Source organism: Arachis hypogaea, chromosome 13, assembly GCF_003086295.3.
Source record: "Arachis hypogaea cultivar Tifrunner chromosome 13, arahy.Tifrunner.gnm2.J5K5, whole genome shotgun sequence".
Lineage (NCBI taxonomy): Eukaryota > Viridiplantae > Streptophyta > Magnoliopsida > Fabales > Fabaceae > Arachis > Arachis hypogaea.
In genome coordinates this window covers 17,694,426-17,722,076 of record NC_092048.1, presented here as the reverse complement: position 1 = coordinate 17,722,076, position 27,651 = coordinate 17,694,426, and the positions used below count along the sequence as shown (strand labels likewise).

At 33.0% G+C, this 27,651-nt stretch overlaps 2 protein-coding genes across 5 annotated transcripts; one reads left to right on the top strand and one right to left on the bottom strand.

Moving 5' to 3' along the window:
* The first annotated feature begins 6,511 nt into the window (after positions 1-6,511).
* LOC112737528 (NEDD8-activating enzyme E1 regulatory subunit AXR1) lies at positions 6,512-14,097 on the top strand. Of its 2 annotated transcripts, none has more exons than XM_025787468.3 (14): positions 6,512-6,811; positions 7,543-7,715; positions 7,797-7,960; positions 8,145-8,255; positions 8,563-8,642; positions 9,826-9,976; positions 10,078-10,171; positions 10,662-10,750; positions 11,052-11,125; positions 11,237-11,399; positions 11,840-11,901; positions 12,036-12,119; positions 12,240-12,420; positions 13,698-14,097. In XM_025787468.3, the coding sequence occupies exons 1-14, from the start codon at positions 6,774-6,776 to the stop codon at positions 13,779-13,781; spliced, it is 1,548 nt and encodes a 515-aa protein (XP_025643253.1). In that variant the 5' UTR covers positions 6,512-6,773; the 3' UTR covers positions 13,782-14,097. The 2 variants fall into 2 exon arrangements, with proteins under 2 accessions (XP_025643253.1, XP_025643252.1); XM_025787467.3 differs by having other exon boundaries at positions 11,840-11,925.
* A 1,575-nt stretch (positions 14,098-15,672) lies between these two features.
* On the bottom strand, positions 15,673-22,925 carry LOC112737527 (protein RRP6-like 3). 3 transcript variants are annotated; one of them, XM_025787465.3, is made up of 12 exons: positions 22,496-22,925; positions 21,359-21,600; positions 21,175-21,273; positions 20,073-20,156; positions 19,898-19,984; positions 19,610-19,730; positions 19,086-19,267; positions 18,962-19,006; positions 17,901-18,403; positions 17,346-17,817; positions 16,384-17,066; positions 15,673-16,065 (listed from the first exon to the last, which is right to left on the bottom strand). In XM_025787465.3, the coding sequence occupies exons 1-12, from the start codon at positions 22,731-22,733 to the stop codon at positions 16,059-16,061; spliced, it is 2,763 nt and encodes a 920-aa protein (XP_025643250.1). In that variant the 5' UTR covers positions 22,734-22,925; the 3' UTR covers positions 15,673-16,058. The 3 variants fall into 3 exon arrangements, with proteins under 3 accessions (XP_025643250.1, XP_025643249.1, XP_072067445.1); XM_025787464.3 differs by having other exon boundaries at positions 15,673-16,039; XM_072211344.1 differs by lacking the exon at positions 22,496-22,925 and adding an exon at positions 21,804-21,952 and having other exon boundaries at positions 15,673-16,039.
* Positions 22,926-27,651: the final 4,726 nt, after the last annotated feature.

The window sequence follows — 27,651 nt, the reverse complement described above, 5'->3', positions numbered from 1 at the left end:
TTGGCCCAATCATCTGGAGGAGGGAGCCTTTTGACTAGGTTTGTGTCTAAGAGCCTCCATCCGACTTGTGTGTGTGAGAGAATGAGGGGTGGTACCTGCAAAGACACTCCGATGCCTAAGTCAGTAAGGGTCTAAGCAAGTTTAGAGAGTATTGGAACTTAGAGATACCTGAGGGGTGTCAGTGTATTTATAGTGGTGAATCAATAACCACCGTTGGAGTAACTCCACCTTTTAAGGAGGATAACCATCCCTTTATCTTAGGGAAGTTGAAATATGACTTATGGAAGTGGGCGAGAGATTTTGGGGGCAGTTACTTATTTGAATAGGTGTTATCTGCCAGCTAATCTTCATTTCCGACTTCCTTAAAGCAGGTCATGGTTGGAACCGACTTCTTGAGAGGAGGTCAGTGTCGAGTGAGAGTCAATCTTTGGATTGGACCTCTTATTTGGACTTGGGCCTTAGTGTTGAGTCAGAGTATGAACAATTATATATGCTACATACATAAAATTATAAATATTAAAATAAATAAAGTAGCTTTAAGTTATTATCTTCTTAGTATTATCGTTAGATTATTATTATGAAACTTTTTTTTAGTGAAAAATAAAATTGAATACAAGGTAAAAGGTAAAATTATTTACAAAATTTATAGAAAATATATATTATGAAGAATAAAATTTGTGAAAAATGGATATTTTTACTAAATTTATATAGAATATATCTCTTTTTTCTTTATAAATGGAGCAATGTTTATTCTTTAGTGAAAGGTATAACGTATCATAGCATTATCCTATTATCGAACCTAACTCTTATTGGAAATTAAGTCACCCGGTTACCTAGTTAGGTCGAGTCATTGGTCGGATTACACTTGCAATGAAACTTGTGGAACCTGGTGCAATTCGACCAATTTTCATAAAAATGAATGGTCAAGTGGAATTTAAAAAATGGACTGAGTCATGCTTTATTATTACAAAAGCCATTAAAATCCTAAACTAATTTCGACTACTCCCTCACTAAAGTCATTATTCACTTTTTTTAGATTTTTAGTTTCAACTCTCTCATCTCACACAAGCAATACCACATCAGCTTTGCTTGCTCATTCACTATTGTTTAGAGATGTCCCTTTTTTTTTTCTGACGAAACAGGTTTCTACAAAAATCTGCTTGCTCATTCATTATTGTTTAAAGATGTCCTTTTTTTGTTTTACAGAACGAGTATCCACAAAAATATACTTTTCAGGTCTGGAGGCGGATATAAGTACCCGTTTAATAAACAGAGCAGAAGAAATGGGAGTTGATTACCTTATAGATACCCGTATAATACCCATATATATATATATATATATATATATATATATATATATATATATATATTTTTAGTTGGAAAATGAAAACTCCTAGTTTTCACTTCTTAACCTCACTCACTCAGTATTCAACATTCAATCTCACATTCATGCTTCACGCCCTCACTTCCTCCTTCTTCTCACAAACCATCTGGTGCGCCACTGCCCCACCTATGCACTACAACACAACCGACATTTTGCAGCGGTTAAACCAAACGCTGGAAGATAGGTCGCGGGTAAACGGTTAGCGACGGTTTTAGCTAACCGCTGGAATAACCGCCGCTAAAGGTCTATCAATTTTGCGGCGGATACAACTCCGCCACTAAATAGCAAATAAACGAAAACAGCATTTGCTTTGCGGTGATTCTAAACCGCCGCCAAATTTTAGTATTTCTGTTCATAGTTATTAGAATCGGACCGGACCGTCCGGTAGTCCAATCGACTCAATCGTTAAAACCGCGCTTCCACCAATAGACCCACAACGTGTGGATCATAACGAAGAAGGTAGGGCTTGAACCTGGAACCTGGAAGAAGGAAAAGCTTTAACAATGTCATTTTACCACCAAGCCAAATGTCTCTTCGATGTATATAGCGTTAATAATTATATATATCATATAAACGCATTTGATTGCCACACAATTTTTTGTTGTATACTTTATATCTGATCATAGTTATTATAGGCACCTTATATATTGAGTAAAATGCACAATTAAATCAAATGGAGGACCAAATTACACAATTCTACCAAATTGAAAAAAAAAATATTAGGATCTCCTAAAAGCACATTCTTATGTAATTCGAATTAGTTTCATTTGAATTAGACAAACCAACACTAATTCGAATTAGTCCTATTCAAATTAGTAGTAATGGTTGTAATTCGAATTTGTCAAATTTGAATTATGCTTGCATGTAGTTTTAGGGTAGTTCGAATTAGGGTGATTCGAATTATGCACACTAGGATGTCCCTAATAATTTGAATGGGTCTGCTTCAAATTAATTTTGGACCATAGTAGATCGAATTAATTTACAGCTATTTATATATGATCAAAGCGTATATAAAAAGTACAATAAAGAATACATTTAATAATATCCATAATGAATTCAATAAAGAGTACATTCAATCATAAATAAAAAAACAATAATTATAAATATTTTTTATAAATTATTAAAAATAAAATATTTTCTAAAAATATTTATTAAGATTTAGAATTTAGTATTTAATATTTAAAATTAGTGAAATATTTGCCAAAAATATTATATTTTGTTGGTCAGTTAGCATTATTGAATCTATTAACCATAATAATATGCAGATGATAGATTGGTTTTCATATAAAAATATTTTTATTCTATTTAGTATTTAATTTTGATAAAACATTAATTAATTTTGAATTTAGTTATTATGAATTCTTATATATAAGAATACAAGTTAAGATCGTTATTAAAAAATTTTTTAAATTTTTTATTTTAATAAATGCTCAATAAATCATTAAAATAAAAAATTAAAATTTAAAATTACAATTTTGGTAAAATTATAAAGTTTTAAATTTTTAATGACTTGTAGAAATTATTTTTAATTATTATTTTTAATATTTTATAGAAAATATTTATAATTATTATTTTTGGAAAATGTTTGATTTTTAATTAGTTCAGACTACGATTTTATTTTCTTTTTTTACATCCATGTTTGAATGCAAATTTAAATGCTAATACAATAAACAAGAAAATCTTATTGGTAAATTTGTTCACATGAGTTAACATATATAGCTTATTTAACTTGTGAATTTTTTTTTTTACGTAAAACGAATGTAGAAAAAGTGTTACGAGTTTAAGTAACAATGATTTAAACATATGTAGTTTAAGATAGTAACTTACTAGATTATACTTAGATGGTTATTACTAAAGAAAACATTGCAATAACTCGCCCGACGGTATATATAGCGGCGGTTTTTCAAAAGACACCGCTAAATGCAAGCCTGATTGAAATATAGCGGCGGTTCAAGAAAAATTGCCGTTAAATGTAGTCCTGATTGCAGACCCAACTAATAAGTAATAACCACCGCTATATGTGCCGCAGGTTGCCGTTTTACGGCAGTTTTATAAAACTGCCGCAAATTTCCGCCGCTATCTACCAGAATTGTTATAGTGCCACTGCTCTGCCTCCAACGGTCCAACTGCATCTGTGCATCCAGCTGATGCTACTCGTCTCCTGCAACAGCATAGCCACTGCCTCCACCTGCATTGTCGTCCTCATAGTCATAAAACATGAGTTTGTAGGATTTGAATAAGAGTATGGTGTTAGAAATTATTTAATTTCTTAATTTGTTGTGAACAATACATATATTAATTATAATAATAAATTATGTTATTTCAAATTAAATATTTTATATAATAGTAATCTTATTTATTATTATAAATGTTAAATTAAATAAATCATAATTATTTTTAATTTAAATTAAATAAGAATAAAATTAGATATTATTTTTTAGACTTTAGATAATTATCTTTTGGATTTTAGATATATTATCATTTAGACTTTAGATATTATTTTTATTTGGGCTTTATATTTAATGAGTGTCATGCTCAAATATAAATAGTGCGGATTTTGGTCTCCAAGATACCGTCTTTGTCGCTCTTTTCTCATCAGAGGAGTCACAACTTAGTTCTATTAGAAATAAAGAAGACTTTGTTGAGGAAGATTAAAAAAACCACAAAACTGAGACAATATTTCCATCAATTCTTAAGTTCTAATTTCTTATTTTTATGAATAAAGGTACGTTTTTATATTATAATATATTTTTAGTAATTTAATATGAATAATGTGGATTAATAAAATAATTTATTCCAACATTCGAATTCGATAGATATCCTTGTTTCGGATTAGCGTCTTCCTAATGATATAAGTGTGTACGTACAAGGAATTCTAATGATCAAATCAGTAGTAGTTCAAAAGGTAAGAATTAGGAGTAAAAGATATACCTTAAGTATATGTTAAATTCCTTATGGTGTTTGGACAGAAAGTCTTGAGAGAATTCTCATAGATTTCATCAAGATTTAGGTGTGATCTAATTTGAACATGATTCATATTTTCTCTCAGGGGCCAACATGCATAAGCGAGACGTTTCTATGCCAATCACTGTTTTTAAACTCAATCTAAAAGTTAACTCGTAACAAATTATAACTATAATAGTTCATACCAAAAAATATGAGTGGAAGATATAAAGAGAATAAATTGAATAATCTTTAGATTTTTTTTCTAAAGTTAAACATACAAGAATTATGAGAGAAAGATAAATTTACATAAGAATTTAATGATTAATCATATTTGAAGTAAAAATTCATAGTGCATACCAATAATTGGGTCATTAATAAAATAATAGAACTTTACGTTACAGTGAATGGTATATTGAATACAAAGTTTTTAAACACACTATTAAATACAATTTTCATGTGTATTTTACATATTTTCTTTATGAATATTTGAATCTTTTATTCAAAGGTATAAAATATGACAGTAGTAAATTCAGTATTATTGTCTCTTTTTCCATTATTAGTTTGGTATAAAGAAACTATAGTGTCTCTTTTTTTTAAATAGCTATTAACTATTAAGGCCCAGTTTGGGTAAATAACTTAAATAAGTTCTTTTGGAAAAGGAACTTAAAGTATAAAGACTTTTATTAATAGTAGTTTATAAATAAGTTATTTTGTGTTTGGATTTTTAACTATAGAAGTACTTATTTTAAAGTTGTAGTGTTTGGATAAATAACTCAAAAAATACAATTTTTTTAACATAAGAGAATGGATATTAAAATAACGATAATAACAAATACTTTCCATTATTGAAGGTTAATTTTACATAATCAAATCACTAAAATTACAATCAATCAGGCAATTGATTCTTTATTTGTTCTCTAATTAGTTCCATTTTTCTAGTACTTTCAGCATTCGGTTCTTCCCACATAATATCATTAGAAACTGGTTCTTCTACTTCACCTTCACCTTCACCCATAAGATCAAAATTTTCATAGAATTCTTCAAATTGTTCATCACTTGTGCCATTCCGTCGAATAAAATTGTGTAAAGCCATACAAGCACCAATAATTCATTCCAATCAGCTTTAAATTTTCTTCCGGACTTGCCACTTTCATGAATTTGTTGGGGAAGAACATAAAAAAAAAATTATAAAACTAATTATAAAAATAATAGCAAGTTGTATAAAAATAAAATCACATATAAAAAAATAAAATAAAAATCATATATAAAAAAATAAAATTAAAACTGAGATTTCATAGCATACAAAATATTCAATACAAATTTAATAATAAAAATAGAATGATAAAATGATAAAAAAAAATACATGGAAGAAATATATGCTGGTTCAGATGGAACAGAAGATGGTGGTGAAGGGTCAATACTTCCAGCAGATGAATCATTACGTGAAAATGGTGGTGGAAGGCCAACACTTCCAGTAGATGGAACATTGCGTGAGGATGATGGTGGAAGGCCAATGCTTCTAGAAGATAGAACCTTGCGTGAAAATGGTGGTGGATGGCTAGTATTTCCAGCAGAAACAGGAAACATCTTTCCACAGAATCAAGAACGAAAGTAAATTTTTTTGTTTTGAAATCAATTTTTTTTCACGGAAGTAATAAAATGACTTATCAAAAAGGAGAAAGTCATCTATTTTTACTTCTTCCAAAAGCTATAAATTAACTTTTCGGGAAGTTAAAAGCTCTTCTTAAAAATAGTGCCAAATACGCTTATCGTAACTTTTCATAATTCAAAAGTCAAAAAAAGTAACTTTTGTGCGTTCCCAAACGGGCTCTAAGTATCTTTTGTTATTAGCTTGTAGAAAGAAACTATATTGTCTCTATTTTTTTTTAAAAACTATTAACTATTAAGTTTTATTTGTTTTGGACAGGAAGTATGAAGTTTGCATTACAAAGCTCCACTTAAAGATTTTTCATTGGCCAAAACACCCGACAGGTCAAAGACTAATTCGTCATGGATTTGAACTCCATTTAAGAATTTGTTACTGGTCAACGGATTGTTGTATACACAAGGCAAGATTCGAACCCCTCACACTTGCTTAAGTGGACGGATGATCTGACCACTCGACCAACCCAAGTTGGTTTATAAGCGGCCTATATAAACCCCTAACTTTACATATCTTGTGTGGGAGAGCATAAATAAGACCCAGCCCAAGTCCAATTACACTGCTTCTCACTATTATCACAAAAAAAAAAAAAAGGGAAAAACATGTATCTCTTCTCTGTCACCACTTAATCAGAAACCACTGTCAGACGGTTTAACAGAGTGAGACACTCTCACACTGAACAACTCTCTGTTCAGCGTTTTTTATAAGCAAACCAAATTCGAAATACCGAACCAACTTACGAACGCAACAAAATCTATCCCTCCTTCTCTCTCTATAACAATGGCAGAACCCAAAGTTAAGTATGATCGCCAACTCAGGTAACCCTTTCCTCCACTTTTACCCTTTCATTACCAATATTTCCTTACTCTAATCGCTAATTACTAATTGTACGTGTGTGTTTAGTGTTCCGATGGATTATAGAGACTGTTGTATATTTTCGATTCAAGTATCGTGTGCTTTATTGGATGAAAATCTACGAATAATACTGCTTCACTTTTGTTATGGTTTGCTGTGGATTCTTGCTGAGTTCTGTTTATGATACCGTGGAAATAAATTTATGGTGTTAGGATTTTTTTTTATTTTAGTTTTTCGTTCTTTTTATTTACTTTTTTTTAAGCTAGAAAACAACGGTTAGAGAGGTAGTTTTACATGACCTACAATACTAAGGAAACTCAGGAATTGGATACTATGGATTCGATAAACCTTGATTTAGGTTGTGATTAAATCCAAAATCAAACTGGAGTTTGCTGCTAACTGGAATGGGTTGGAGCTGCTCTTTTTGTTTTCGCTTTTTTTTATTGCTGGGTATCTAGTTGTTCTGGTCATTGCTTGATGAGTGGAAAATGTAGTCAGAAGATATTCCCTTCAAGCATGGTCAGTTACTGAAGAAAGTTGATTGATGACTGGTTCGAGGTGTTTGGAGCTTTTGTATTGATTCTTATTCTTCTGCTTTCTCTGCTTCTATTTTGAATGTGTGTTGTAGTGCTCGAGTTGAGTTTAAATGCTTAAGATATTTCATGCTTATTGCAATTTTAATTTGAAAATGCAGGATATGGGGTGAACAAGGACAGGCAGCACTTGAGAAATCTAGTATTTGCTTACTTAACTGTGGCCCTACTGGCTCTGAAACACTTAAGAATCTTGTTCTTGGTGGGATAGGAAGCATCACTGTAGTTGATGGATCTAAAGTTGAAGTGGGTGATCTTGGAAACAATTTTCTGGGTAAGGTCTCTGTGGCATTCTGTTTTCATTTTCTTCTTGTTTCGTGCCTCTTTTGATAATCATTTTATCTCTTATCTTTAGTGGATGAATCAAGTGTCGGGCAGTCAAAGGCAAAATGTGTTAGCTCATTTCTTCAAGAGCTAAACGATTCTGTTAAAGCAAAATTTGTAGAGGAGTATCCAGAGGCATTGATTGAGACAAACCCATCATTCTTTTCTCAGTTTACTTTGGTCATTGCCACACAGGTCTGCTCCTGTAATGCTACCAATGTCTTTATTGGAGAGTTATGCTTAATTCATGATTATCTATCTTTCTGCATGAAACAAAGCTATGAATTGATGATATAGTTTAAAGTAGATTCAGTTTAAATATTATGTTTATTCTTGTGACGTGCAATCTCATTGATGGTAATCCTTATAAACTTTTCAGCTTGTCGAAAGTTCAATGATAAAGCTTGATCGAATCTGCCGGGAGGCAAACGTTATTTTGATCTTTGCTCGTTCCTATGGCCTTACAGGGTTTGTTCGAATTAGTTTGAAGGTAATTTGGTAAAGTGCAACTTTGTTTTTGCTGTGTATTTGGAGCTACCAGTTAAAAGAATGCTTTCATGACTAAAGAAACATAACTTGTCTAAAGATAAAGTTAAACCTTATTATCTGAAATAAGGAAAACAAAGTCTTCAGAATTATAATTTAGATTGATTATTAGATTGGGTAATTTTCTTTTGTGGCATATATATAACTAGTAAGCTGAAAATACCTGTTTCCAGAAGTAATCAAAATGTTATTGAGGACCAGCATGATTTGTATGCTTTGGTTGATTGGTTCTTTTTTGTTGATTTTAACAGGAGCATACTGTCATCGAGTCAAAGCCTGAGCATTTTCTGGATGACCTCCGGTTAAATAATCCTTGGCTTGAACTAAAGAGGTATAGATGTTTATTTATTTTTTTGGGCAGGTTTCCTTTACATAAGATTTAGTTTCCTTTTCAACAGCTCCTTTTATTAATTATGTTTTGTTGTAAAGTGTTTTGAAATTGCGGTTATGGCGGCGCCATAATGGTATGGCGTGGCGGGTTTTGACCCTGCCGCCATATGGTGGTCGCCGCAACGCTGTTTTCACGGCGGGCGAAATGGCGGCCGCAATTGCGATGGCGCCATGGCAGAACGCAATGTGAATGGCGGAAATTGCGGGGTTTTTCGGATTTTTGAAAAAAATCTGAGGGTGTTTCAGGTAATTTAGGAAACCTGAGTGATCCCACTAACCCACAAACCCTATAATAATCAGCCTCTTATTCAAAAACTCCCTCCTCTGCCTCATCTTCACAAAAACTTCCCTCCGTCTCTATTCTCTGCGACGCTACTCTCTGCGACGCTGCTCTCTGCGGCTCCCATCGCCGCCGCTCGTCGCAGCGATCATCGCTGCTGCTCATCACCACAGCCACTGCTAACCACGGTTCCCTCACTGGTTCGTACATCCCGTTTCAACTTCTCTGGTCCTATTTTTTTCTTTTCTCTCTTCCCTGCTGCCCCTTCTTTATAGACGTTATCAATAATCAGTGTTAAACTTCTCTTCTTCCAAATTTTTTTTTCTCCATTCAGTTCACTATGTCTACTTCTAGACAAGCCCTTGATTCTAATGCTCCTACCCCTGCCTCTGCTGCTGGCACTGCCCCTGTTGGATGAAGTTGATGAGACCTAGAATTTAGATGGTTTATAGTTTTTATGTTTTATGTCTTCTGTTTTATGGCTTCCTTATGACTTTTGAGTTATGATTTGAACTTGATGTTATGTTTATTTGCTAAATTTGCTACTATATTTGCTACATTAATTGGATGCTTTATGACTAGAAAGTTGCTTATATAGATAGATTTTATAGTTTATTATATTTGCAATTTTTCTGCATGTTTTTTTGTACATATATATGTATTTTTTAGGTAATCTGCCATTTCCGCCATTTTCCACAACGCCATCCGCTATAATTTTATGGCGGATTTTTGGCTCACCGCCATGAGCCGCCATCCGCAATCAAAAACTATCTTGTAAAGCTTAGACTATAGACATGGTCCTTCAAGTCTTCTAGACATTCTAAAATTGCACTTGTAACTGTAGTTTTGCAGACAGCATTGACTTGACTGTGCAAGATCCTGTTGCTCATAAGCACATACCATATGTTGTCATTCTTGTCAAGATGGCTGATGAGTGGGCCAAAAGCCATGGTGGTAAGCTCCCATCAACAAGAGAACAAAAAAAGGAGTTCAAGGTTTGTTGTGTAATCATTTGGCTGAGTCATTGATCCCCCCTTTGATCTAATGGCATTCAACTTTCATGATAAGCTTTGGTGTTTGAATGTGAACAATGTAGGATCTTTTGAAGGCCAGGATGGTTTCACAAGATGAAGATAATTATAAAGAAGCTATTGAAGCATCATTCAAAGTGTTTGCTCCCCGAGGAATTAGTAAGTAGATAATTTAAGATTCATTGGTATACTTTTACCTTTGGTCCTGCCCCAAAATTCATTTTGGGAGCAACACTATCCTTTGTTTTCCTGGATAAGGGACACAAGAATATACATTTTCTTCTGCAAGCTTATTTTGAATTTTATAAAAGCTTTAATTGGGGTTGGTGGCTGATGAAAATTAAAGAAAGCTGTTCAATCTTATAAATGTCAAGTATATTGAGCTCAATGAAATTACTTTGAACTTTTTCATCAAGAAATTTGTTACTTTGGTTCTGAAAATTAACAAACCCATACTTTGCTCACTATTGAAAAATGTATCGTCACTGGTTAGAGATGGGATCATTATCATTGTTTCTATAATATTAACTTATTTTTGGTTGTCATCAGGAGATTAACCTGACATTAAATTCTTTTACCTATTATTTGAATGTTACATCCCTTGTCCAATCTAAATTACTTTTTTCTGTCTTGTTATGCACTTCCCTAGGTTTGGATTTGCAGAGGATACTAAATGATAGTTCTTCTGAGGTGGACTCTAATTCATCATATTTTTGGGTGTTGGTGGCTGCTCTGAAGGTTTGTCCTTCTGACATTGTGCCACTGATCTTTGCTTTGGATATATCTTGCTTCACTTTGATGTGGAGAAACTTTCCTATTTTAGTTGATGCTAGAATGTGATCTTATTGGGTTTAACTAGTTGGAGCATGTGAAACTTAGCAGCTAGAAATTTGATAGAAAGTTGTTAAGAGTTTGTCTTAATTTGCCACTTTGAACCTTCTACTTCTGTTAGATTAAGTTTCGAAACACTGCACTGTAGAACTATAATTCCAGTCAATCTCCTTGGTATTTATGTGGTACTATTCTGATCATGTTGCAGGAATTCATTGCAAATGAAGGTGGTGGGGAGGCACCACTTGAAGGATCTATACCGGATATGACATCTTCCACCGAGTTAGTAGCCAATTCTTCATATGTTTGGGATATTTTCTTTCCTCCATAGAAAAGAAAGACTATTAATTAATTTACATGACATGCAATCATTATGTATCTTCTGTCCTGCAGGCAATATATTAATTTGCAGAATATCTATCTAGCTAAGGCTGAGGCTGACTTTCTTGTAATGGAACAACTAGTGAGAAGTATCTTGAAGAAGATTGGTCGAGATTCAAATAGCATTCCAAAGGCAACAATTAGAAGTTTCTGTAAAAATGCAAGAAAACTCAGAGTAAGCTTCTGAAGTTACTGATAAAAAATCACTTTAGGTTGCAAGTAATGAATGCAGTCTCCTTTCCTGATTAATGATTTGCTTTAATTGTTTGCTTACTATATTCGGGTTTCTTAAGGCCCTTTATTCTGCAATATAATTTATAGCCTCTATCTCAGGAGGAAAATGTGGAACCATGGAAAAAGAATACCTTGATAGATTTAAAATGAACCTTCAAAAGGATTAATCTGCTTTTACATTCTGGACCAAAAGTATGGGTTGAAAATTCCCCTCAGCTACCTTTAATGGTGTATATTGTTATTAGTGTTGCTTCAGTGGTCCAAATAAAGGTGGAAATGCTTACTTTCCAGCTGACTTTTCTCCAGTTCTTTTCTATTATCAAGGCAATCAGAGTTGTTCGCTTACATGTTCAGCTTGGATACTAAATCCCTATTTTGTAGGTTTGCAGGTACCGGTCAATTGAAGATGAATTTAATTCTCCAAACATACCTGAGTTGCAGAGGTACCTAACTGATGAGGATAGCAGGTTATATCCATTTTATAGTTGATGCTTCTGGAGAATATTCATTTTAAGAGTTTATATGTAGAGATCAAATACTCTTTCTAAAAATTTACTACTGTCTATATACATGACAGCATTGCTGTAGGAATTTATATTTTGCTTCGTGCTGTGGACCGGTTTGCTGCTAATTACAACAGTTTTCCTGGACAGTTTGACAGGTAATGCGTTGTAATGTTCAAGGCCCAAATATATTTGTTTCTTTTATGTGGGACTTGATATGGAGGTTGGTTTTTTACTTGCAGAAATTTTATTTTATCCTTTATTATGATTATTTGCAGTGCAACGGATGAGGATATGCCAAGATTGAAGAGTGCAGCTATTAGCCTCCTAAGTGACCTGGGATGCAATGGAGCCGCTTTGGCTGAGGACCTCATCAATGAGATGTGTCGATTTGGTGCAGCAGAGCTTCATGCTGTGGCTGCTTTGGTTGGTGGAATTGCATCCCAAGAAGTGATCAAGGTTTTCATTCATGCTCATTTTTTATAACTTTATTACATGCTTTAATTCTCTGGTTCTTAGCTTCCAAAGATATATCTTTTTGTATGAAATTAGTCTAGTCATCTCTTGAGTTTTAACAAGTTCAAGCTGTGAAAAGTTAACATAAAAGAAACGCCAAAATATGTGCTTAAAACAAAGTCAATGAAAGATGGCCGTTTGTTACACCTTTTTTGCCTTTTGCACAGGTCCTGCTTCTTGCCTCGTAAGGCTTTAGAGAGGATAAGCTCCTATTTTCCTTTCCTTTCCTTCCCTTATTTATGCTTCAGCTCGAAACCTTTTTACATCGATTCTCTTCGTAGCTCCTTCCAAACACCCTTCTTTCTGTATATGGTTTACAACAACAACTTCGTCTAATCCAGTTCACAATACCACAAATTCCACGGCAGGACTTCTTCCCGCACATCAATCCATTATCAGTCCTGAATTTATTGGATAAATAATTCTTTAATCCCTCTTCTGTCTGTCTTTATTGGATATTCTTCTTTTATGGATAAAAAATATAATCTCTAGAAGACAATCTTCGGTAAGAATTTCCGGTAGATGATCAGTTCTGCTAACAATTTTGGGTATATACAACTGTGTTATGTGTAGGGCAATTCAAAGCCAAATTCATATTCTGTTTTTGTATTGCCCGCCAAGCTGTTTCTTTATGGAACAATTTCTTTAGCATCTTTGATGAATGCTTTGTGTGCCCTGCAACTCTAGATCAATTTCTATTGACTAGATTTGTTGTATTTGGTTGTAGAAAGAGGCAAATTTTTTTTGGGACTATTTGGTTGGATTGTAACACACACACCTTTCCGACAAGTGTATCTTATGGGATGCCATTAGACGCCTAGTATTTATTTGATATAAAGTTCATGATCTTTATAGGGGACTTTTTCTCTTACACATGTTGAGAGACTGGAAAGCTATGCTCTATTATATAAATCTTTTGTTTTGCTTTTATATAGGGGGAACCTTTATTTCCAATTTGTATTATCCTCCTCCTCATCTTAATTCTTTATTTTTTAATCAAAAAACATAAATAAGGGAAGGTTATACACTAGTGATGTTCATTCTTTGTTTCCATAGTTTTGATGCTCTCAACTCTTTTCGTAGAAACATTGAACAATGGGTATGAACGCTAAATTATCACGAATGGATACAAAAAGAAAGAAACAGCATTATGTTATTGTTATTTATATTTTTAATAATGTTTCATTGAGTTGGGAATCACATACTTTTGTTCCATGCAGCTCATAACAAGGCAGTTTGTACCGATGTCCGGAACCTACATCTTCAATGGCATTGACCACAAGTCACAGCTGTTGTCCCTGTAATTTGATTTCCCAATGATTAACTTGCTGGTATGGTATGGCTTCATGGCCTTCTGCGCAGTGGTGTTGAATGTAGATTCTCATTGCAAGATTCTTGCTTGGCTTTGCCCTTTATAGCACCCCATTTTTGAAGCATTTTTTACTCTACCTGCCACAAGTGGAGTCTTGTTATGTAACGGGAATTTTTGTAACTTAGTGCTGATATTTATGTCCAAGAAATGATAGATTGTAGATTGCATAGTTTAAGAGACATTTGATTACAAAAATGGTTTGCTAACCTTATAAAATGCATGCTATTTGATTACGTTGTAAATTAAAATCCCTTCAAGGCTGCATCGATCAATGTAATGTAAGCTAGGGAATACGTTATCATGCCTATGAACACTATTGCACACACTATGGTTCGATTGGTGAAGGTGAAAAGAACGAAGGGAAAAGAATAAAAGTAAATGCTGCCGAGCATTAAAAAATAAATTGTTGCTTATACATCTTTTATAGTAGATACTATTTTCATAATAGTATATTTTAATAATAATCTGTGTTTTTTTATTTTATTAACAAAAAAATAATTTGAATGTACAAGTAATTAATAACTATAAGGTGAATGCTATCCTATCATCTTTAAAGTAATATGTAAGTTACCAAAAGTAACGTGTAAGTTGTCTTTTCTGATGTGTCATATCAATCTGATGTGTCATGTTCTAATTTTATGTTTATTTATTTTAATACATTTGTTATATATTTATTAAAATATAAATTTAAAAATTTTCTTATATTAACTAAATTCTAAACTAAAATATTGATGTGACAAATTAAAAATAGAAACACGAAATAGCCGAGAACCTGAAAAAAATGATTTTGCCATTTTTTTTTTTTAGTTTTTAGTTTCGTTAAAATGGGATGAAAGAAGGCAAATGGATTTCGGGTAACGCGAGAAAAGGGCAATTCCACTTCCGTTCCCAAAATTGTTAAAAAGCTAAAGTCCCTTTTCTTTTTTTTCATTGGATCCTTTTTAGTGGATCGTAGCTTAGATCTGTGCCAAGGTTTCAGATGAAAAGGAAATCTAATTTGTCACCGTGAAAATTTTTAATTTGAAAAGTTTATCGTGTCAAGTAGATTTTTAAATTTGAAAATTTATTCTATACAATTTGATTTAGAATTATATGAAAAAAAAAAAGAAATTGAAACACTTTATATTTTGTTTTTTAAAAATTAATGTAGCTAATTTGCAATTATTTTTTATGAAGGTCTAGATTTTTATTTAATTTTTGTTAGAATTCAGAGATTGTGTAAAAAATAAAAGAGTAATATATAATATTATTTTTCAAATATTTTGTTAAATTTTCAACAAATTTTAATGACCTGAAATCAATTTCTTATTTTTTATTTTATTAGATAAATTAGTCATCTAACAAATTCTACTAAAAATTTAAAATAAATAAATACCCATTAAAATATGACACATCAGAAAAGGTAACTTACATATTATTTTATAAAAGACAAGATAACATTCACCTAATTATAATTGTATTAAAAGAGTTTGGTATACGAATAGTAATATTATTTTTATTTTACTTTCAACCTCGTCCAAGAATATCAAATGGAAGTGTCGTTTTTTAGGTTGAAATTGTGGGTTTAGGTTAAAAAATTTGCCACTTATATCCAAAAAAGAAAATTTTTAAAAATACAAAAAATTTTATACAAACATCGTTTCTCATTATCAATGTATGAATATGAAGTGTTAAATTGTGTTTAAGGTATGGAATGATCTCTTAGGCGGAATGGTGCTAACTGCTAAGAATTATAATGTCGTTTTAGTTACAATCAATCTAAACGCAATCCGAAACGTGATACTTGGAAAAAAAAAAAAAAAAAATCTCCAAAGATTACCAAGTTTGTACATCAAACAGAAATGCTTGCTTTTTCCCCAAGTTGAAATGATAACCACCATCAGACCAAAAGGGAAGAATATAAACGAAGGCAACTATGTCTTTATAATGCACTTATGCTTGCTATAAAACAAAATATTCTCACCAAAATAACAAACTGACCAACTGAGATGAACATATCATCAAACCTATGTTCTCTGAACAGTACAGGATGTACTATACGAGGATGTGGAGTAACACCGTAAATTTGATAGAGCAGCATTGCAGCAACGACGAAAGCATGCCACAGCTCCGCAGAGTCATTACTAAGTAGTAGCGCCAACTCTTCTGCCAGGATTGTATACACTGAACTCACCGAAGTCCCTTCTTCCGCTGGCAAAAGTGTCCAGAGTCAGAGCCTTAGAGAAAGAAATGGATAATTTAGTTTCTACACACAAACAATATCATAAGACACTCCCTATATAAATTTTTGGTACATTCTTGAACCCAAAGTATCTGAATATGTATCCACATCCATAACCAGATGCATGAATACAAATATGTAACAGAATGTGACAATAACAAATAAATGGAACAGGAGGTGAATACAAATCTGATGACAACTTTAAGCAAATATTAATTGCCTTAACAGCATCATATTATATTCCTGTAAGATAACTTTAAGGATGACCATTTGTGTTTGCACAGTGAACAAGTCGAAAATTAAATAATCATACCTGTGTTTTACATCCCAACCAGCAGGAAGAAAACGTGGATTTACAGCTTCAACAAATACTTGTCTCCACCGTTGACAGAACTGTCCAATGCCTTCTTCCCCATATTCCTTCATTAAATGTTCTACAACTTCTTGTCCATGCGGTCCATGTCCTAAGAGTGATTGTTTTGAATTATGTTTAGTTTGAGTCGATTCTTCATCGTTGGGAGGATAAGATAAGTCATCACTTCCATTTGGTTGCTTTTTACTCAGACTAGTGCCATCAACATTTGTAACAGAGTCACTAATTTCACTATAATCCACAATTTCAAATGAGCTTGTGTACCCATTTGAAGTATCAGGAGAGACAGATGCATCAACTGCAAGATCAGAAGCTAAAGAAGGGTTTCCTGAATCATCGTTTACCATCAAATGTTCTCTATCTACATCATTACTTGTTTCTTCATTTGCACATGAACCATCATCAAGGGAACCAACCTTTGATGCATCCCCATTACTAATTCTGGTTGTGGAATCAGCAGGGTTTTCCTCTTCAGACACTGCTGTTATTTTACCCACATGTCTGAAAGAGAAACCCCTCTTCTTCTCAAACCGTCTTCTCTCATGAGGACTCATGCCAACTATCAGGGCTCTTTCTAGATCTTCCTCAGATATTTCTCTTCCTCCATAATATCTCTTCACAACCTGCAAAACAAATTAACAGATAACCTCAAACAAAAGCCCCTACAATTGATGAAGATCTTAAATAACATTCATGAACAACGCCAAATTGAAGACCACTGATTAAGTACAATTTGGAAGCCTTATTAAAAATGCATCAAATCTATACTCGCAGTCATTTATATAATCACATTTAAGTTGTGCTCAATCTATCAAATTAAATTGCAAATCATTCCGACATTCATCATCAAGAGGGGCTTCGCTACAGTAACCAAGGCTCACATTAGAGAAATATGATCAAACCTCAGTCAGTTCTTCACGGCGATTTTGAGGCATTCTTGGTCCATGGCGTATAAGAGCCATAGCTGCTGTACGTAACTGTAATGGAGATACACCCTCCTCAATCTGTATATTAGGCTCTTGTTCAGGATGAACGACCCTTTGAACGTACAGAGGAATTCCAAATTCAGCAGCTATTTTTCTCTTATACTTCTCTGCAGCCGCATGGGCAATTTCGTGGCAGTCCACGCAGAGTAGAACAATATCATGAGAACGATGGCTTTTTAAATGCTCAGGAAAATGCATTCTGTAACAGGATGGGATTATTCGGTACCGTAAGTAGTGACTTCCTTCACCACATCCAACACATATATTTCTCTTGCTCTGAATGTAGAAATCATTGTCTTCATCCTCTGGGCGACCTTTGGGTTCAAATAGAAGCATTATAGCTGGTGGGTCCTTATCAACAAGTTTTGCGAGATCCCGACTTAGGTACCTGCAAAATTGATCATTATTCAGTATTCACAGAGAAACAGCACCTTTAAGAAAAGTGTAAAACAAATTAAAAGGTGCACCAACCACTCAAGCTTCTTCTTATCACAGTAACAAAGCAGCCTCCCATCATTAGCAAATATCCGGCAGTTATGATAAACAGGAGCCTTACAGGAGAATTTTTGAACAAACAAATCTCGAGAAGCTTTCCGGGATATCTGTCTATGATTTTTTAGACCAGAGGGTTTATAAGCTAAGCTAGGTTTTAAGTTACTGTTAAACAGCAAAGCATAATTAAATATAGAAAGTGGACAAGTCCCATTTGGACCCAGGCACTTTTGAATAATCCATGAATAAATGTGAGCATGGTCAATCAACTTGTCTGCAAGAATATGATGGATATCACTCAAGTGGCTGCAAACAACAGGAGATGGGGAATGGATGAAAAAATTGAGACCCATTTCCACATTATTATCAACCAGAGCTATGAGATTGTATATTTCGGATTCACTTGACAAAGGTTGACTTGCCAAAGCAACAATTGCCTGGTCTGACAGTACATATTTTAAGCTCTCATCATGAATGCGAGCCTGAAATGCCACAGAATATTCTCATGTAACTAATGTTGTCATAAAAAAGATTCACCATCGTCAAAAGTTATACAGTAAGCAACTTAGTCACTATAACAATGGAGGATAGTGAATAAAAGTTTCAGTGTTGTGTCCTGTGTCTAGATTAACATAGTTTTGTACATTTTTTCCGATGGTTCAGGAAGAATTTCGTCCTAATTGTTCTCATTACTATGAATAATAATCTTGACTTGAACATTTAGCAATAATTAATATCAGAAAATATAATAACAATTTTCAAAAAATACAAACAAATACTAAAATATATCTCATCTTAGTTCTGTATTACTCCTAGCTTTTATCAATTTATGGCACGAAAAGATGGTGCCATAAGGTCAAGAATCATGTTGAGTTCTCTCTCATATGTCCTTGATAATAGATAGGGCTAGATTGCTGTTCCATCTCACAGTTTGCAAACTACATGGTCGATCAGGGAAATTGGAAAAACACTGGTATCTACATTTTACAGTAATAAATCAATGTTAAATGATAGCTTAACTGAAGGAGATTATAACTGACCATCAGGTCTCTCCATCCACACAGTTGCTTCACAATAGTCTGAAACTGAAAGCAGAGAAGCGCATCAGAATTTTATATCCAACGAGACATCTCACAAGATTAATCTGTGCAGGAAGCAACAAACCTGGGATTCATTGGAAACTGAAGTGAAGCCTTGACCACTCACATGACGAGAAAATAATGATGATGCAGCAGAATCACCAGGAGAAGCTTCAACTTCTTTTGTAAAAAGTTGCAAACAGATTATGTTTGAACGCCGACTAGCCTCGTGAACAAAATGGAATTTGTCATCGTCACAAGAGTTTTCTGACACAATAGTAAATTCAGAATTTTGACACATTATTATCAAAGGAAACCCCTAAAAAGTTACTGTGTTATGCTGTCTCAGTTAGCTCAACACAGGGAAAATGTCTTATGATGCTGTTTTATCAAAGCCATCAAGATGACAAAATACCATAATCATCCCAGGTATAAAATAACCTTCTTATTTCTCTGGCCACTTCTTTTGGGGAATGGGAAGAGATATAAGGGAAAGGGGCTCACTGATGCAAGTTTTTAAATATCCAATCTACTTAAACTGATTATTTATGACAAGAAAAAAAAATTGTTTCTAACTTTTACTTTAAAGTATCAGACAAGAAGACATACCATTGTCAAGTTGTTTGAGCTCAGCAATCAAACAGTTTGCAATATACAACAAATAGTGTGCATCTGTTCGTGCATAATGCACCATTTCTGCTGAGAGGGGGCGCTGTCTCCAGTCTTCACGCTACAATTAAGCATATAAAAGAAATGGTCATTCTAGTCAAACTATGTGAAAGATAAAAGGTTTACATGTTCTATTGCAACTATGGATGCCAAATACTTAAACTGAAAACTATATTGATGATGATAAATGACCCCATTTAATTAACAAGCAGATCAATAAGGTCAAACCTGTAATAATTTATTTGTTGTCACACTGCAGTAAGTTTCAAGTAGATAAGCAAGTGATTTCTGTGGCTTTGACAGCACCTCGCATGCCTGTAGTACATAAACACAAATTCATAAAACAAAAACTGCTAATCAATCCTTAAAAGCCAAGAAGCATGATCTATCATGAATAGCTCACCTTTGAAGTATCAAATAGATTAACAACATATATATGGAAGTCCCTTTGTAGCCAGACAACATCATTGTCAGCCCCATGGAACACCTATCCACAAATTTTCCATTCAGAAAAAAGAAAAAACTGTAATTAATCCACTTGGACAACAGAATTTTGGGGGGAGGGAGAGGAGGGGGGGGGGGGGAGGGCAATGAAGAATACAAAAATTAATGATAATATTTTCCATTAAAATATGCTTTAATCCTGAATAGTAGTGCAGGCTCTCTCTCTCTCTCTCTCTCTCTATATATATATATATATATATATATATAGAGAGAGAGAGAGAGAGAGAGAGAGAAAATTCTAATATATAAAAATCACTAAACATTAATCCACTAAAAGGGGGTCGGCTACATGGAATCAATGCCATTGTACTCTATTGTGGGTCAAACCAAAGTTCAAAGCATTTATACTTAAAACCTCTTCAAATAATTTCCCATATACTTTATAAGGTCTCCATTTGTTCTAGTGATAGAACTTCTCTCCAACTACTCCATTCTTCTAACTATAGTCTCTAAGTACCTTCTTCAAACATGTCCATACCATCTGGAAAAAAATTCTAACATCTTTACAATTGGCACTACCCCAACTCTCTCCCTAATGCACTCATTTCCAATTCTATATAGTCTACTGTGCCCACTCATCCATCTTATTATTTTCGTTTCTTTTTCCGAGCCAACATTCAATTCCATACAATATTGCAGGTCTAATAGTTGTGCAGTAAAATTTACCCTTAAAATTTATTTATTTAAATCATGGGTTCTGCCCTAAGCACTCTATTTAACCCAACTTGAATGTTATGGTTTATATTTTCACCCATCTCTTTATTACCTTGGACGATAGAACCAAGATACTCAATTTAAATCTCATAATTTGTGATATGGTGTTGTCTCCAACTATAAATAACTTTAGGTATAAGAAAACTAATTTGTTGCGGTGTTAGGTGAATGCATAATCATTTTCTCCAATCCCCTGCCCACTTTTTCCAAAAAATAAAAAGAGGAAGATAAAACATTTTCAACTTCTACTAAACTGTCTAGAAGTATGATAGTAATAACTTACATACTTTACAAATAGAAGGATCCGCAAAAACTGGGCAAAGAATTGGCATTAGATCATGTAGCGCGATTGTGTCAACCAAATAATCTTTCTTCTGGGTAGAAATCTGCATGATAGCATAAAAACACACACTATCATAAAATTTATCAGTAAAAAATGACTGCATAAAGCAATTAGAGATGACAACATACCTGAACCAATGCTGTAAAGCCTAGAAAAGATCGTAAGCTATGTTGTTCTGTGTCCACAGCAAAGAATCTCTCTTTGCTTAACACATTGGCCAATTCCTTTACTTGCAGCTCTGTATTGACCCAAACATAAGAATCATTCATTTCCATGTCCACAATCTCAGTAGTAAGTTCAATTTCAGGCCAAGAATTTTTCAACAATGCTGTGATCACTGCCTCAAATGGATGCAAATTTGAAGCTTTATCTGCAGGAAAACCACTCATTTAGCTTGATCTTAATAATCTTACATAGAGAACTCAATGATTAGGTAACATGCATTAAAAAAAACTTAGACAGTGAAAATTATAGATTCAGTATATCTTCATGACTTTTTCTTTGGGTATTAAGAAATATAGTAAATCAAAAACTTGTTGCTTCAAAGTTCAAAGTTCAAAGTTCAAATATAACCTTCTATCAGCCTCACTTGGATTTTGACATTCAGAATGTCCAAAAAGATGCATCAAACTCCAGCATGTTAGTACCAACAGCTAGATGAAACTCATTAAGATACTCAAACGTTCTATCTTGATTTAATAATCAGACAAATCTTCCAAGAACTGGACAAAAATAAAGACACAAAAACAACTACTCTTAGTAGGTATAGCTTGATGTAACTTGTAGTCCAAGTTAAGTGCTAAATTAAGAAAATCAGTTATGAGCACCAGCTGAATTAGTTAGTTGTTACTGCAAATGGTAAGTTAGTTATAGTAGCTACTAGCTAACTTGTTCATAAGCTGAAACTAAACTAGGTGTAATGTGAGGTTCACCACTATAGTTGATTGCTTCTTCTTTCTCTCTTCTTTCATCTCATTCTCTCTTCTTCTTCCAAACTAACTCTCTTCTCTCAATAATCTGAGTTCCTTCAACCACAAATCCTCGGTTTCAACAACTATTATGCCTCTCCCAAGGTTATTACGGACGAGCCATTGTTAGATTAAACACACCTTTCAATTTGATTCATTTTCTTATGCTAAACTGAACTGAACTAAGCTAGGTCAATTAGTCAAACACCTCAAAAATCTTCACACGATTACTTCTTTTTTTTCGCGTTCTTCGAAACCAGACACCGAAAACGATAAAAAAATATATTTAAAATGTACCATTGTTAGAAGAGTCGTTGAGATTCTTCAAGTGCTTGAAAGGAGTGTAAGAATTATCCGCCAAGACGCGCTTAAAGGAACTCTGCGGCTTCGGTTCGGAATGTAAATAACACGAACTCGAAGGTGATTTCTTGTTACGGTTACGGATTCTTCTGCGGTTCATTGCGGTTAAGAAGATGGAGATTGCTGTTACAGTCGCAATTATGAATGCCGCTCGCATCTTGTTTCCGTTGTTCATTTCGTTTCGTTGCTCTCTAAACTCTTCTTCTTTCTCTTTTTTGTTTTGCTTCTTCTTCTTCTTCTTCTTCTTCCTAGCGGCTTTGAATTTGAAGAGTTTGGGCCTTGTTGTGGAGAGCACGGTGTATGACGGCGACTGATCGCGGCGGCGGTGTCTAGCAGCTTATGAAAACTGAAGTGGGGTTGTGTGCTTACGTGGCATGTTCTGATCTTGACAACTATTTCACATATTGGGCCTTATTGGGCTAAGCCCATTTAATTAAAACTCAGTCTATGTAATGTCTTTCTTTTTTGTCATAATCTGCGTGATGTCAAGACCAAAAACATCCTTCAAAAGGTGAATGTATTATGCTGATGCTAGCCCAAAAACACAGATATAGAAGTCAATGAATCTTAACTCAGATGGCATATCTCTTCCTCTCTATTTTAAAGGTCTAGGGTTCAAATTCTAGAAATTGAAATTGAGAAAAAAATATGATAAAATATGTGAAGAGTGTGTGAATATGTATTGTGTACTTAGGATCGGAGGTTATCTAATTTATTGAGATACCTAAAATTGGGAATTGTCTAATTTACTGACAAAACAAAAAAAGATGAAACGTTTAGGGTTACTGTCCAAATATATAACATTAAAGGTTGTAAAGATAAAACGTTTAAGGTTACTGTCCAAATATATAACGTTTAAGGTTGTTGAATGACCAAAAAACAAAGTTTAGGGTTTCATTTTGTTATTTTCCACCTTAAATTGGGTCTTTTTTTTCTCAAATCTCAACTCTTTTATCCAGAAACTTCTACAATTTCAGCATATGAAGTTACAATCTACAAGGTAGAGTTAAAACATTGTAGCCCCTAGCTTGATGTTGGCTTGGTTTGGTACAGTTGTTCTAAGAGATGCTTGTGTTTTTTAAAAGTTCAAACTCTTTATTTTGTATTTAGTAAATAAAGATTAGGGTATTTTTAAAAATTCTTAAGATAAAAAATTATGGTATTTTTGAAAGCACCTAAAATAAAGCTTTTAAAAGTTAGTTTGTACTTTTCAAAATTTAAAAATTTAATATAACTTCATATGTTAACTAATTTTTAAATTTAATACTTATATTTATGTCTATTATAGTATTTTAAAATTTTAAAAACTATTTTATTAAATGTAATTGATATTGTTTATATTTATTGAAAATTATTTTTTATTTGTTTTATCAAATATAAATATTACAATTTTAAAAAAATTATCTTTTAAAAATTAATTTTTATAAACTACTTTTAAAAATAAAAATTTTACGTCTGATGCTAACAAAGTTAACCAATTCGATGTTAGTATTTGTTCTAGGAGAACGTCTATATTTTGAAAACCTGTAGTATCTAATGAAGTGATTAATTATTATTATTATTATTATTATTATTATTATTATTATTATTATTATTATTATTCAGTAATGAGCATGGGAATGGAATAAATGGAACACGTGTGTTAATTTTTTTATCAAGATATAATGAAAAATAGAGAACCAATGGCAATAGCCACTGTATATGTCCGTACAGAAAATGAAAGCAAGGGAAGTTTTCATTTTCAGACATATATTTCATGTTGTTGGGGAAGATGTTACTCCTTTTTCAGGGACCTCTGTTTTCAATTGTAGTGCCGTAAACAAATTTTGTTGTAAAGTAAGAAGTTTCTACATTTCTGAGAACTAATTATAATTATTTTGAGTTTTCATACAAATTGACCATTTACCCGAAATTTTCTGAAGTTACCTTGAAGCATTGATTGTCTTATTGTCATTAATTAACAATTGTGTTGCCTTTATTCAAAGAACCATGGTTAAAATTCTAGTTAGTTTCTGAATTGAAGTATACAACACTGCTGAAGGATCTAGATAGTGGCGGTGGCACTTTGTGAAGTTAATGTGACTTTTTATTCGTAGCAAAAATTAGGATATATCTCATGAGAATAAGATTTTTATGTTAGAATGTGAGAATATATTTATAATTATTAGATTAATTTAAATAATTAAAATTAAATATATTTAGTAAATAATATACAAAAACACATTTATTATAGACATTAAATTTATGTGCGAATGTAATTATAGTTATTTTTTAATTTTTATTAAAATATATCTAATAAATTAAAATAATTAAATTTCACATCACCAAATCAACTAGTAATTAATCAATGAAAAATTTATATATTTCTAACTTTTTTTTCACACACAAACAATTGATAAATGAGGACACTTGATAAATTTGTATATAAAACTTTATTACCTAAAATTAGATATAGATTACTCAAAATCCGTATATATAAAAATTTAACGATTTTAGACTAAGTAAATTTTTTATTAATAGTTAGGAATATTTTTGAAAATAAAAATAATTATATATTCTAAAAATTAAATTTTTATTTAATTTTTTTATATATTTTTTAAAGAGTAAATAGTCATTTCTGATCATCAAAGATTTAAGCGCCGACAAAACTAACCACGAAAAAATTAAATTAACATTGTACCCATGAAAAATGAGTATCGTTTGACAAAAATATACCCAATCATTAAATTTAAAATTAATTCCATTAAAAATTTTATGAAATTTCCAAAATACCATTTTTTCATCTTTTCCATCCCAATCTTTTACCCTACCAAAATGAACCAGCCCCACTTCACCTCCCTTGTTCTTTTTCACCCACCACTCTCAAATCATCGCTGGTAGTTTTTCAGATCATTGCCCCCTTCTCTCGCTTTTACTGAGAGTGCTTCATCCTCATCAATTCAAACTTAGCCACATGTTTTAGAAATATGTATATGTATACTAAATCAAAACAAGAGGAAATAATCAAAGCCATATCCAACTACTCCAGTCAACTTCACTTTCCTGGGAATTTCATACCCTAAACCAAACCCCCCTCTTTATTAGTTAACATTTCTTCATTTCTTTATCATTTTCCTCCTTCCTATCGTCCATTCCAATTCCGATCTCAAGAGTTTCTTTTACTCACCCACCAATCTTTATATGTTGTTATTATTCTTCTTCTTTTGGTGGTGATTCGAATTCATATTACTAAATCTATAAGCATTTGGTGGTCATGGAGAACAACAATTAATAATATTTTTGGCAATTTAGTGACCAACTTAGGTTTCAAGCATCTAGTTTGTCCAATCTTTCTCTTAAAGGTTCAATTTGCATCAACATGAAGGGTCTTGTGCCGTTACAGCCAGTTTGTGCTCTTGCACGTCACCACGTTGCAAATTGCCTCCTGAGGTACAGTTCTGACATCAATAAATCTTCACCAGCGGTGGCACTGCCATCTCCATCGCCACCGATCCCTCCAGCGAGTCAAACAAGCTTGATCGCGAGTAATAATGCAACGACTCTCACAAAAATCGGACTGTTATGGTTGGCTTCCTGCTACACTATCGTGAAGATCTTCGGCTTGATTTTCTTAACCGTGGCAAGAACTTTCTTAATGGAACCGGGAGCAGGCCAGCATGCGATGCAACTCGAAAATGGAATTAACCTTAACGACTTTTTCGGGTTAGATCTCGAGCATTTTCAGGTCAAGATCCGAAAGATTAGAGCAGAAGAAGCTGTGAAACTCGAATTGAACGCCTATGGTTTGTCAGAGCGAGAGAAGGGGGCGACAATCTGGGAAAACTGCCGGCGATAATTTGAGAGTGGTGAGTGAAGAAGAACGAGAGAGGTGAAGTGGGGCTGGTTCATTCTGTTAGGATAAAAGATTGGGATGGAAAAAATGAAAGAAAATGGTATTTTAGAAATTTCATTAAATTTTTAATAAAATTAATTTTAAATTTAATAATTGGATATTTTTGTCAAATAATACTCATCTTTCATAGATATAATATATTTTAATTTTTTTGTGGTTAATTTGTCAGCGCTTAAATTTTTTATGGTCAAAAATAGTTATTTACTCTTTTTTAAATAGTTATATATGTATCTATCTTTGCGGTTAATTATACCAATATTTATAGTGTTGGGTCAGGACTAGGGGTGGCAAAGCGGGCCAGTCCGCCCCAACCCGCCCCGTCCCGCCTAGGCCCGCCACATAAACGGGGCGGACCGGCCCGCCCCGCCAACTAAAATGGGTTCAAAATGCTAGCTCGCCCCGCTTTATGGCGGATTTGCGGGTTGGCGGGCTAGCCCGCTTGACTCTTTTTTTTTTTTTGAAAAATAAAATTCATTAAAATTAACCAAAAAATAATAATTAAAAAATCAAATACAAATAAAAAATAGTCAAATTATATTATAATTTTTTACTATTTTTTTTTATTTTTAACTTCAATAAAATTGTTCAAAATAATATTTGTCAATAGAATCATCTTTATTTTAAAAAATAAGTTACATAATTTGAGCATATATACGAAATTGTAAAATAAAATAAATAAAGTTAATAACTCAAAAAAGAATAAAAACAAAAAATGAAAAAAAAAAGTGTTTAAAAATTCTATAATTATTAATTTTATAATAGTAATCACTCTTTTATTTAATTAAAAAAATAAAAAATAAAAATTTTCGGCCCGGCGGACCGGCCCGCCCCGCTCTGCCAATTTGGCGGTGCGGGTTTGGCGGGTTTTTTTAATTTGACGGGCTCCAATTCCTAGCCCGACCCGCCTTTTTTAGCGGGTTTAGCGGATCGGCCCGACGGGCTCGACCCGTTTTGCCACCCCTAGTCAGGACTTCAATGGGTTACGAACGACAATTTGGTTAGTTGTATTGTAATAGACTAATAGAAAAAGATAAAATATTTGAGGAAGGCAAAATTAGATATGTATGTCCAAAGTAATAATTTTTGCTAAAAATTTGAATACCTAAATGAGATTTTTTTTAAAATACAATCTAAGATATTATTTTATAGGCTATAAATATAAAAATAAAAATATTTTTAATATTATTTGATCATATTTTAA

Excerpts from the sequence above, each read along its gene's own strand:
- LOC112737528 (XM_025787467.3), top strand. The coding sequence starts at position 6,774 with ATGGCAGAACCCAAAGTTAAGTATGATCGCCAACTCAG. Across the intron at positions 6,812-7,542 it reads AAGTATGATCGCCAACTCAG|GATATGGGGTGAACAAGGAC; the intron begins GTAACCCTTTCC and ends TTGAAAATGCAG. Across the intron at positions 11,926-12,035 it reads CTAACTGATGAGGATAGCAG|CATTGCTGTAGGAATTTATA; the intron begins GTTATATCCATT and ends TATACATGACAG.
- LOC112737527 (XM_025787464.3), bottom strand. The coding sequence starts at position 22,733 with ATGAACAACGGAAACAAGATGCGAGCGGCATTCATAATTGCGACTGTA. Across the intron at positions 21,601-22,495 it reads CAACGACTCTTCTAACAATG|ATAAAGCTTCAAATTTGCAT; the intron begins GTACATTTTAAA and ends GTTTTCCTGCAG. Across the intron at positions 19,731-19,897 it reads CAACAAATAAATTATTACAG|CGTGAAGACTGGAGACAGCG; the intron begins GTTTGACCTTAT and ends GCTTAATTGTAG.